The 12,042-nt window shown below is 39.0% G+C and overlaps 2 protein-coding genes and 1 long non-coding RNA gene across 3 annotated transcripts; 1 reads left to right on the top strand and 2 right to left on the bottom strand.

Moving 5' to 3' along the window:
• Nucleotides 1-1,174: 1,174 nt before the first annotated feature.
• On the bottom strand, nucleotides 1,175-3,694 carry LOC146362625 (glutathione S-transferase A-like). The gene is made up of 6 exons (XM_084919629.1): nucleotides 3,414-3,694; nucleotides 3,193-3,258; nucleotides 2,923-3,028; nucleotides 2,178-2,296; nucleotides 1,577-1,662; nucleotides 1,175-1,472 (listed from the first exon to the last, which is right to left on the bottom strand). The coding sequence occupies exons 1-6, from the start codon at nucleotides 3,579-3,581 to the stop codon at nucleotides 1,343-1,345; spliced, it is 675 nt and encodes a 224-aa protein (XP_084775755.1). The 5' UTR covers nucleotides 3,582-3,694; the 3' UTR covers nucleotides 1,175-1,342.
• A 3,788-nt stretch (nucleotides 3,695-7,482) lies between these two features.
• Nucleotides 7,483-9,922, top strand: LOC146362624 (uncharacterized). Its single transcript, XM_084920094.1, has 3 exons — nucleotides 7,483-7,897; nucleotides 8,204-8,339; nucleotides 8,615-9,922. Exons 1-3 carry the CDS (start codon nucleotides 7,563-7,565, stop codon nucleotides 9,182-9,184), a joined length of 1,041 nt encoding a protein of 346 aa, XP_084776220.1. The 5' UTR covers nucleotides 7,483-7,562; the 3' UTR covers nucleotides 9,185-9,922.
• On the bottom strand, nucleotides 9,822-11,271 carry LOC146362623 (uncharacterized). The gene is made up of 2 exons (XR_014799291.1): nucleotides 10,509-11,271; nucleotides 9,822-10,420 (listed from the first exon to the last, which is right to left on the bottom strand). It is a non-coding gene; the product is annotated as an uncharacterized LOC146362623 (long non-coding RNA).
• Between the last annotated feature and the right edge of the window lie 771 nt (nucleotides 11,272-12,042).

The raw sequence follows: 12,042 nt of genomic DNA, 5'->3' as shown, positions 1-12,042 counted from the left end.
GACATTTCACACAGTTTTAGTGATCACATCCCTCTTTAACCAAGTCCAGAAGATGCACATCTGTAAATAGCTCTAAATGTTTTGGAAATCAAATGCCATCATTTGTGATGGGGGTCTTTGTTAGGTTTTGTATTGTTGATTGTCATTTATGCTTAGAAATATTTAACCATATATGCTTAGCGGTGTATAATCAATTGTGTAGTGATAGGATGTGTGATCTTTAGCAGGCTGCAAAGGCACACCTACATCCTGGGAGCATGGGAAGAGGTCGTACCTTGTTTTATTGTTTTATGGTAGGATAAACGTGGCTATATCTGTTTTAGGCTAAGTGCCTTTTGTTTAGATGAACTGTTGGACTTCCAGACCAGCAGGTTTAGGGAAGTCATTTATGGGGTCACACTCTGACCCCACACACACACACACACACACGGTACTCTTTGTTTGTATGTAGACGTCATATGTTAATGAACCTATGCATATTCATGTAACCTCAATAAAAGAGCAGTGTTACGGGGGAGCGGACGAGAGCAACTGGGGTCAAGCGAAGGAACGGCGTTTGTCCGGTTCTCTCCCGTGCACGAGAAACATGAAGAACTTTGCCTACTTCGTGTCTTGCTTGCTGTGTAATTATATTGTCTTCAACGTTCCAGCGAATAGGTTCAAGCTACAAACCTATCAGTCTTCTCTGTACCTGGTTTGAAACTTGCTGGCTCATAAGAGACACATTAAAAAGAGGAAAAGGAAACAACTCCCTTTTAGGTCAACCGAGTATTTATGGGCCCTGAATTTTCTAAACTACACCTTGATAGAATTGATAGTCTATAACCAAACCTGGAGAAAATACTCACTCTCCCAGTAAATATTCTCTTTAGCAAAATCCCCATGGTGAACCCAATAAATCAAGTTGCTGTTAATTTGAGATCTTTGCTGGTTCTTTGCTTGAGTCCATTATGAAAAGAAATATTTACAATCTGAATAAAAATTATTCAGAAACAATTATTTAGCTGAGTCTAGTGAGCTGTCTCTCTTTCTCTGCAGAAGTTGCAGGAAGGATCATGACAGTTTTCTTGAAAAGTGCATCCAAACATAAAATCTGCAGTGAAAGGTGTGAAAACCTAAAATAAACTGTAATGGGTCTTTTGTGGTCAATAATATGATATTAATAAAGCAGACAAAACTGAAACGTTTTTTATTGCTTTTTGTTCACATCACAATGAGAATCAGACAGTTTCAGAAACAAATGATGTTAAAAAATATGAAAGGGTAGAGCAGTACAACAAATGGAAATACATGAAAAACACAACAGGAAACGTTAGCTGGTTAACCAAAGAGCATCTGAATCTCAGATGTCTTTAAGTATGTCCTGTCCTGGTGTCTCCTTCCAAGTAGGAGGCCAGGTGGCTTTGATGCTGGGTCTGTTCATCAGATTTTTATAGTATTCTGTCAGTTTTGGGTACCGCTCTTCAGAAAGCCTGCAGGAAAGAAAAAAGCTGAAGTGAGTTCATTGCTATTTTTATTCCATCCACACATCTAGCCAGGCTGCTAAGAGATGTTTCTGGTCATTTAGTCCACTTACCCAAAGCGGTAGAGATAAGCAATGGCTGGAAAAACAATCACGTCGGCCAGGGAAAAGTTCTTTCCTGCCAGGAAACCGCCTGATGTCTAAAAAGAAAAGGAGAAGTAGTTATGTAAGAAAAATTTGAAAAAAAGCTAGAAAGCACACAAAGTAAAATAAAAATAGAAAAATAGCCATCACAGGGGGTTATAGCCTGGCTTAATAAATGTTCTGCATTGATTATGTTTCCTTAAAAACCAAGGCAAGATTGACTTTGATGAATAAGGCTTGCTTTATTCTACAGACATGAAGATTAGCACTGCAGACTGATTCAAACTACCAGCATGGCCTTGTTCAAGTATAACTACATGGATGTCTAAAGATCAATAATTAACACATAGAATTTTGTGTAACACCCTTAAGGGCCAAAGTCTGAAGAGCTAAATTGTTCTTTTACAGCTTGCTGACCAGGATAGTAGTGTTAATGCTGTTAATGCACACCATTTCAAAAACTTTTGTTATTATACCTCATTTTTAAAAATTGTTTTAGAAAAAACTGGTAGAAATATTCTGAGTTTTAGTTTAGCACAACAGACTGTAGGCATACACGTCATTCACATACCTTCTGCAGGTATCCCTCCCAAAGCTTGACCTCAGCGGTCAGAGCTTCTTTGTTTCTCTTAATGGCAGAGTCGTGTCTCTCTCCCTCTGGGACCTTCCAGTTGTAGTAGATAACATTTCCTAGAAAAATATAACACACAAAAAAAATAAACCAACAAAACCTGACATACACTTTAATAATTGTATCTCTACAAAACCTAAATAAAATCTACCCACACACCACCAGGGAATTTTACAAGTACCAAATCGCATGACAAACAAGTGACTTTACATGCAAAGCTAGTCTGAGCATGTGATCACTGGTGGGATTAACATGTGACCTGTTAACATCAATCTCTGTTATGAGAGTTGCTCACCAGAAAAATGAACTAAGGGATTTCTTATGGCTTAATTATGTGAATGCACAGATCATTAGTGTGTGCCGTGTGTTTTGAACAACTAAAGGTCTCAAGGGGAGGCTGAGGAGGGTTGGTTGCTGAAGACAAGTGACAGTTGTTAGTGTGGTGTTGCCAAATACAGCAGTTCAAAATCCCAGAGCACAGACCTCTGAATGACAACATCAGCCAGGTCACACAGAAAGAGATTTAGCAGCCTTGATATATCCTTTACAGACTCACTAAATCCCTGTGGTTCTAATGTTGTTTGGGGTACACGCACTGTGATGAAGGAAGTTCAGGTTTCAACAGTTATGTCACTGCACGGCAAAACAAAACTGAGACATATTCTGCATCTCCGAACTAACATACCCATTTTGTCTCCGAATGTGTTAACCTCAAACACACGCTGGAACATCAATGCTTGTTCCGCATCGCAGTCAGGGATCAGCTTGGTTCCCTGTGACTTGTACTTGGACTGTTGGGGGGAAAAAAAGCAAGAAGCTCTCGTTCTTTACATCTGTGGTATAGTGTGTCTGTTTTTACAATGCACTGTTAAAAATATAATCACAAGCAGCTCTGCTACCTAGGAACTCCATGGCAACATAGCATTTCAAGTAGGGCCAGATTCAGAGTTCTCACCTCTAAGAAGAAGCATGCACCGCAGGACTCATTGATGATTTTGTCCCCACATTTGAAGGCAGGAAGCTTTAAGAGACAGTGGAAGGAAAACCATAAACACTTTGTTTGGTTCAAGTCTTCTTATTTGTGAATGCCAAGTGAATACTCCATTTACTCCATTTCAGGAAAACAAATGCAGATTTCAAATATGAGAGTGTTTACATAGTGTGATATGAACCTACCTGACCCCTGGGGTTAATGTCCATGACTTCCTTTGACTTGTGCTCCCCCTTCTCAAAGGAGAGCAGTTTTTGGTTGTATCCTTGCAGGTTCTTCTCCTCCAGAGCGATCATTACCCTCCAGCAGGGAGGAGATCCGGAGCCCCACAGCAAAGTCATGTCCTTGGCCATGATTTCAGAGTGAAGCGCTTAACCTAACAGCTGAAGTTGAGGAAGGTTGAAGACTGGAGCTGCAGTGGATGAAAAGGCTGGCTTTATAGCTCCAGTCCTCTATGTCAGGTTTCCTGGAATAAAGCCCCATCCCATTTCTGTGCTCCAGCCAAAGAGCTGTCACACCAAGATAGCTAATGCCCGTAACGGTTAAACACGACATGACGTCAACCTGATCCTGATAAATATTTAAGATGTGTATTCAAAAAACAAAATAAAGTGAGATTTAGTAACCATTTCTGTGTGAATTGTCTTTAAAATAGAATGCAGCCACAAGTACTACAAAAGACGTGTGGAGGAGAGGTGACTTCTCTTGCTTTTTATAGAAACTCTTTGATCCGAAGGCGGCCAAAGAATGTGAGGGTACATGGGAAAGAGGAAACATGAAAAAACTCCTGCGAGTCAGGAAAACAAAACAAAACAAAACAAAAAAACCCTTAACATTAACGGGTGAAAAACTTTTCTAAGACATAATAAAAGGCAACGAAGCCACACGGAAACAATGTTTAAAGTAGGATATAGTGGAAGTTAGTGTTACTGCTATGCGCCCGTGTGGTTAGGGCTCTTGCAGCTTTTTGCAGTTAATTCTCTGAACATTTTATCGCTAATAACTGTTGCATATCAAAATTGATCGTTTAGAAAAGGGAAAAGAGTAAAAACGAATTGTGCTTTAGGTTATATTTGAAACGATTCCTGCAGTAGTTCGTTGTTTTGCTGCTGCTGTTGCTGGTGAACGACGCCCTGAGAAGTGAAACTCACGGCGATTCAGCACTTTGTATTCAAATCTGCACACAGTTCTGACATGACCGATAAATCACAATTACACTGAATGCATCTAATAGGACCGTGACAATGCAAATAAAATAAAATGTGTATGACTGATTAAACTGTTGGTGCATACTCGGCAGTTTGCTTCTCTGAATCTTTGACCTCTTTGCAGCGGGCACATAAGCAGCTGTGGGTATCATTGTATCAGTAAGGCAATGACGCAAACTGTGTGTGCGCCTACATTACTGCAGTTGCTATGTCGGCATTTTGAGTCCGTTTCAAAAGGGCAGTTTGTTCGTGCATGCAAAGAACAGTAGTGAATCCGGTTTGATAATAAATCGGTATTACAAAAATAACAAAGGCAGCATGTACAGAATGACAAATGCTTTTTTTTCTCTCTCTCTTTTTTTTAAAAATGCTGTTGGTTTTGTCATGTTGAATTACAACCTGTTCCGCATGCATCAATCACCCTCGTGCATGTTTGTTCTCCCTTTCACTCCGAACATTCATTAATAATGGAAGGAGTTTAAGGTGCACCGCCCTGTACTCAATGTATTCTAGTACACAGCTTAAACGAAATTCAGAACTTGTACATGACTGCGATACTCGCTCATGACTCCTCCCACTTTTGTTTTAGTGAGGCTTTTTCATGAAGTGACATTGCAACAATCATGTGGTCTGTGTTTGTATGAGAGAAATCTGTGCCATCAGAAACTGAATTTGAATAAGTTAAATTCGAATTTGAATTGCTCGGATTGAATGTGAATTCTAACTTGAATAAATGCTTTTAAAAACTGAATATGAATTAGCCTAATTTGAACTGGAATTGAATTTTATAGTTTGAAAATGAATTCATTTGCTTTGTAACTGTATTTTATCCTTTAAAAATTTAGCTCTCGAATAATTTCAAATTCACTTCTCACCATTCAGTTTCAGTTCTACAATGGACTACTTGCACTCGGGCATGTGACGTATTTACGTTTCCAAATACTACCGCTTGGGCGTTTCCGGTATGTTTGTTTATCTGTCGGTAGCTATGCTAATGTCGCTTCAGAATGAGTATAAAAAGGAAAGTATTTAAAACAGAACATTTTCAAAAACAGGACAAGAAATACTCCGAACATTGCTGTGTCCCACTTTGTTCGGCTTCAGCCAAATTTAACGGCATACTAAGTTTTCATGGCTTTCCGACCCATTCCGACTTGAGAAGACAATGGCTGTTTTAATAGTGTGATTTGGCTATCTGAACATGCTACCAAAATAAATCCCAGCAGGAAGCATGTTTTGATAGTGTGATTTGGCCATCTGAACATGCTACCTAAATAAAACCATGCAGGAAGCATGTTTTAATAGTGTGATATGGCCATCTGAACATGCTACCTAAATAAATCCCAGCAGGAAGCATGTTTTGATAGTGTGATTTGGCCATCTGAACATGCTACCTAAATAAAACCACGCAGGAAGCATGTTTTAATAGTGTGATATGGCCATCTGAACATGCTACCTAAATAAAACCACGCAGGAAGCATGTTTTAATAGTGTGATATGGCCATCTGAACATGCTACCTAAATAAATCCCAGCAGGAAGCATGTTTTGATAGTGTGATTTGGCCATCTGAACATGCTACCTAAATAAAACCATGCAGGAAGCATGTTTTAATAGTGTGATTTGGCCATCTGAACATGCTACCTAAATAAAAAAAATGCAGGAAGCATGTTTTAATAGTGTGATTTGGCCATCTGAACATGCTACCTAAATAAAACCATGCAGGAAGCATGTTTAATAGTGTGATTTGGCCATCTGAACATCCTACCTAAATAAATCCCAGCAGGAAGCATGTTTTGATAGTGTGATTTGGCCATCTGAACATGCTACCTAAATAAAACCATGCAGGAAGCATGTTTTAATAGTGTGATTTGGCCATCTGAACATGCTACCTAAATAAAAAAAATGCAGGAAGCATGTTTTAATAGTGTGATTTGGCCATCTGAACATGCTACCTAAATAAAACCATGCAGGAAGCATGTTTTAATAGTGTGATATGGCCATCTGAACATGCTACCTAAATAAATCCCAGCAGGAAGCATGTTTTGATAGTGTGATTTGGCCATCTGAACATGCTACCTAAATAAAACCACGCAGGAAGCATGTTTTAATAGTGTGATATGGCCATCTGAACATGCTACCTAAATAAAACCACGCAGGAAGCATGTTTTAATAGTGTGATATGGCCATCTGAACATGCTACCTAAATAAATCCCAGCAGGAAGCATGTTTTGATAGTGTGATTTGGCCATCTGAACATGCTACCTAAATAAAACCATGCAGGAAGCATGTTTTAATAGTGTGATTTGGCCATCTGAACATGCTACCTAAATAAAACCATGCAGGAAGCATGTTTTAATAGTGTGATATGGCCATCTGAACATGCTACCTAAATAAATCCCAGCAGGAAGCATGTTTTGATAGTGTGATTTGGCCATCTGAACATGCTACCTAAATAAAACCACGCAGGAAGCATGTTTTAATAGTGTGATATGGCCATCTGAACATGCTACCTAAATAAAACCACGCAGGAAGCATGTTTTAATAGTGTGATATGGCCATCTGAACATGCTACCTAAATAAATCCCAGCAGGAAGCATGTTTTGATAGTGTGATTTGGCCATCTGAACATGCTACCTAAATAAAACCATGCAGGAAGCATGTTTTAATAGTGTGATTTGGCCATCTGAACATGCTACCTAAATAAAAAAAATGCAGGAAGCATGTTTTAATAGTGTGATTTGGCCATCTGAACATGCTACCTAAATAAAACCATGCAGGAAGCATGTTTTAATAGTGTGATTTGGCCATCTGAACATCCTACCTAAATAAATCCCAGCAGGAAGCATGTTCTTAACGTCCTAGCGAAATAACTCAAAGTTTTTAAGTGTGATTTGGCCATCTGAACGTCCTACCTATACGACGGAGCCATTAACTACGTAAGGTAGCATATTCTGATAAGGCAGCACGGATTGATAGACAAGACCATAAATTTACGCTACGGTAGGATGTTTTGACAAGGTAGGACGTTTTGTCAGAACACCGGGATCATTTCACGATTACCTCTCACACCAGGGTCTGCTGCAGACACTTTGCCAGTGATCAACTCATAGAGCCAACAACCCTCGATGGTCGAAGGCGGCTTATTAAAGGTGCTGTACCAACACTTTTTTGAGTGGAATGGCTATAAAGTTGAACCACCGCGGCGTAGTGTTTGGGAGAGAACGGAGCGACGCCCTGAACTAGTTCCTCCTGACGATCAAGAAGAGCACAGTCTTACAAGAGATCATGACTACTGCTCAGTCCCTGAGCCGTCTGCATTGGACATATCTGCATCAGCTGCAGAAGACCTGTCCAAAGACATGGAGACTCTGAGAAAGGAAATACAGGAGTTACGTGTCCAGCGAGAATTTGGGTTACAGCGTTTTGCTGGCTCCGACACTGACATCCGATTCTATACCAGGTACACCTAAGTTCTATTCAAGCTAACTGTTTAAAATATACCAAGGTTAAATTTCAAGTGTTTCCAATCTTAATGAAAACAAAATAGATATTTACTTTTTCTCTGCTGATTGTATGTTTCATGTACATGCTTTAGTATTTAAACCATATCCTAATGCTACAGGTAAAATACAACACCAAATAGACTCTTAATCAGACTATTTTATACAGCATACCGTTAGCATATTTGTCACAGTTTACATTATTTTTATGCCAATGTTGGATGTTAATTAATGATTGACACGATGTATGTCTCTCTCGTGAATAGATTTCCAAGCTATGATCATTTGATGGCATTTTGGTTTTTGATTGAGCCTTGCATCTATAAAATGATCCGGGTTTCAAGAGCCAAGTCAGCTGCCAATCAGAACGAAGAAGTGTTGACACCTGCACGAACATCAACGGTAGGTTATGGGTTTGTTGGTAGTTAGAACTAGAGGTGTAATGTTATTGTATTTATGTACAATAACATTACATAATGTACAATAGCATACATACACAGGTGTATGTATGCTAGACTCAGTATCCTTTACATACTGTGTACTACAGCACCTCATTGTTTACCCCCTGGTACAGTATGGTATGCATAACCATTACAAAACATTTAGCCAAGAAAAGCATAATTTTACTAGTTCATAGCTTAAGGAGTAACATTTTCCCTTTTGTTTTCACCTTCCAGAGGCAGCTGCTACAGCCAATTGACGAGTTTTTTCTTTTCCTGGTTTTCCTGTCAGTTGGTTTGAAGGTGAGGGACCTGGCACACCGATTTAACATACACCAGTCCACAGTGAGCCGCATTATTGCAACATGGACAAATTTTCTTGCCACTGCACTGGGGTCTCAATGCATTTGGCTTACACGTGAAGAAGTGCAAGCTTACCTCCCTGAGGAATTCAAAGATTTCTCAGACACCCAGATGATCCTTGACTGTACAGAGCTGAGGCGTCAGACACCATCCTCACCACTTCTCCAAAGTGAAATGTACTCTTCGTACAAATCCCACTGTACGATGAAAGCCCTGGTTGGCATAGCTCCACATGGTCCAGTGACATTCATCTCTAATCTGTATGCTGGTTCGGTTAGTGACAAGGAACTATTCAAACAATCAGGCATTGCTGAGAAGTTGACTGAAGACATGGCAGTGATGGTAGATAAGGGCTTCCTAATCACCGATTGTTGTAAATGCAAAGTGTACCTTTTCTATCTAAGCAGAAGCCAGCATACCAGGTTAAGGAGACGCAGGCCATAGCCAGACTCAGGGTGCATGTGGAGCGAGTCATTAGGAGGATAAAACAGAACAAACTTTTTGATAGCATCATTACCATGTCACATGTTTACAATATCAACCAACTGTTTGCAGTAGCATGTATGCTGTCAAATTACCAGAACACAGCATTAGTTAAAAAATGGGTTAAGTGAGACAAGATGGATTTTTCCCAAGACACCAGTGCCAGTACAAGTAACTTATGGAAAATGACCTGCAGCTGAGGCCACTACAGTTGCATTTCTTCCTTCTCAGCTGACAATACTTGATTACAGAACTGGTACTTGAGTGCTGATAGTTGAGTTTCAGTTATTGATAATTCAAATTCATTGCAAATGTTGAATGTTAATAATACTGTTTAATTATACTACTATATTACTATTCAGATTCAACAAAATTGTTTATCAAAATTATAAAGTAAATCACTAAATCGTTTTAAAATCATAAGTGACATTGTGCTTTTGTAACATCAAAAATACCATTTGTCATTTTCTTCATTCAGTTGTGTTATTGTCTAAATGTATATCAGTATGCTAGGCATGGAGTTTTAAATACTATGTAAATAAGTTCTACACAAATTCAATGTTTTAATGTGTGTTTTTAAAAAATGAAATTGATGCCATTGCTTAAATAACAGTTTATTGATTTCACATAAAAGTAACATGTAACAACAAAATAATTCATGAAATACATTGCAAATAAAACATCAGTTATTTTGTTCCAGTCAGCCTGAAGGATCTGTTTTTCTTTTTGCTATGTTTTCACTGTTCATTTTTCCAAACACAGGTATCTTGGCATATATATGTAAAAAAAGAAATAGTCTGCCTTTTCTCTGATTGCATTGTGCACATCTGTATCCATGTATATTCTTTGCACTAGGTAGTCCTCTTGTGCCCACACAACAAAGTCACACCACTGCATCCCACTGATGAGCAGTTGAACAACAACTAAACTAAAAACTAAAAGGTGTAAAACAGTGGTGCATAAGTTAGAGACTGGGATGTATATGTACATGACTGAGTTAGCCGTCTTCAGAAAGTGTAATGTTGTATGTAAATTAATACCTATTCTGACACATGTATGTATGAACAAATAGCAACATACATTTGTAACACATGAAACCAAATTTTACAAATCTAATTACCGTACTCCAGTCTGGGCCATCCTATTTGGTACCGGCTTAGTGAAGATCATGGAGTTGATGGGTCCTGGCTTCACACCCTAACAGAAGACACATTTACTATGGATGGTGTTGCTGTTCATATGTAAACATGGACTAATTCAAAAACTTTAACCTCATTTAAATTACCACTGTCCGTGGCTTGTGCCATTGCTGTTCAGATTCCGTGCAGCTATGCACAGGGTGAGTTGTGAGTAGTGTGCTGTTTGGAAGTGCAGTGCCACTGTGTGATTGCACATAACAGCGCCTGCCACACAGGAGCACTGACTATGTGTCAGTATCACCAGCGATGAATCCAGAAGCTTAATCTAAGAAGAAAGAACAAAAATTTAAAAATGTAACATCTTCATGGAAGAGCCGAACAGGAACATAGTTCAGTGTTATGGTTACTGACCCCTACAGGCTTACCCTCCTGAATGCTTAGTGTTTCTTTCTCTCCCTAATAAAACAACTTAACCATCCTTGATAACTGTAATAACTTTGATTGTGTATATTTGCAGTATTAACTTGGTGTCAAATGTTTCTGATCACCCAAACACACGTTGATTTAACTATCTGACTAGTCAAATTAGGAGTGATAAAGCAGGGAGACAAGGAAAACATTCAAGTTGATGGGCCTTTAGGAATGAACTTAACTAATGCTTAAATGAACTGAACCCCACTGAACGGGGATTAACAACTTTACACAGCTTCCTGCCTACACTTAGTCTGTGTGGTGCCTCACTCTTCCTCATTGACCTGTAGCACAAGGCTCTCACACCGACCTCCCCTGACAACCTGTCTTTATTGGACACTGAATAAAGATACAAGTACCATTAGCATTATTTCTGTATTACTCATGTCAGCACGTCTTAAACATATATATTTTACACTTAGCAAGAGTAGCATTAGGTAGTTAACTACCTCCTTAGTTAGACAACTACCTAACGCTATTATAACAGTGTCTAACAACAAAAGTGACATTAGTTAAGAAAACCTCAACTATAGTTTCGGACGACATAAAATACCGTTTAATAAAACATGTAATATAGAGAATTGACATCAAATGAAGGACATAGCGGAGTAACGTAGTGTTTGCATTTGACGCTAGCTAGTGTTTCTTTGTCGTTAATTTACTTTTTCTTACCTTCGTAGTTGTGTACATATGATGCAGCATATAACTTAAATCCTTTATCTAATTTGCTGGCGGGGGTAGTCGTCACTCTGCAAATCCGATGAACATCAGTGATGTTCAATTTTGGGAGCTCTTGTAGGCAGCGAGTGTAGAACGTTGCCATGGTTTAACCACACCGGAAGCACTGGGGCAGGACTACATAGAACGCGGAAGTGATTGTGCAAGTAGTCCATTCAATTTCAGTTCCAAAATTCAGTTTTTTGGAACTTACATCCGGTTCCGGTTCAAGAGTAATCGAGCGCAGATTAATAGAACTACGTTTTACTAGCGGACCGAAAGTGTTACTGACGGGAATCTACAGCGTCTTGAGCTGAATTAAGTCTTCAGAAGTCATTCATCATGTCGAATGACCAGCGGATAAACTCTCAGGTTGGTAATAAATGTATTACATGTATAAGGGATGCTGTGTAAGACATAAATAAAGCTAAAATACAAAGGTTTGGACACCATTTTGCATGTTTCCCTACTGTAGGGGTCTCTGCAAGCATA

Source organism: Perissodus microlepis, chromosome 22 (genome assembly GCF_051167445.1).
Source record: "Perissodus microlepis isolate ML-2025 ecotype Zambia chromosome 22, ASM5116744v1, whole genome shotgun sequence".
NCBI classification, from domain to species: Eukaryota; Metazoa; Chordata; class Actinopteri; order Cichliformes; family Cichlidae; genus Perissodus; species Perissodus microlepis.
Note: the sequence above shows the minus strand (reverse complement) of the source record. Positions and strands in the feature narration are given on the sequence as shown.

Coding starts and splice junctions, on each gene's coding strand:
- LOC146362625 (XM_084919629.1), bottom strand. CDS start 3,581: ATGGCCAAGGACATGACTTTGCTGTGGGGCTCCGGATCTCCTCCCTGC. Junction 3,259..3,413: donor ACATTAACCCCAGGGGTCAG/GTAGGTTCATAT, acceptor TGTCTCTTAAAG/CTTCCTGCCTTCAAATGTGG. Junction 2,297..2,922: donor CACATTCGGAGACAAAATGG/GTATGTTAGTTC, acceptor ATATTTTTCTAG/GAAATGTTATCTACTACAAC.
- LOC146362624 (XM_084920094.1), top strand. CDS start 7,563: ATGGTCGAAGGCGGCTTATTAAAGGTGCTGTACCAACACTTTTTTGAG. Junction 7,898..8,203: donor GACATCCGATTCTATACCAG/GTACACCTAAGT, acceptor TCTCGTGAATAG/ATTTCCAAGCTATGATCATT. Junction 8,340..8,614: donor CACCTGCACGAACATCAACG/GTAGGTTATGGG, acceptor TTCACCTTCCAG/AGGCAGCTGCTACAGCCAAT.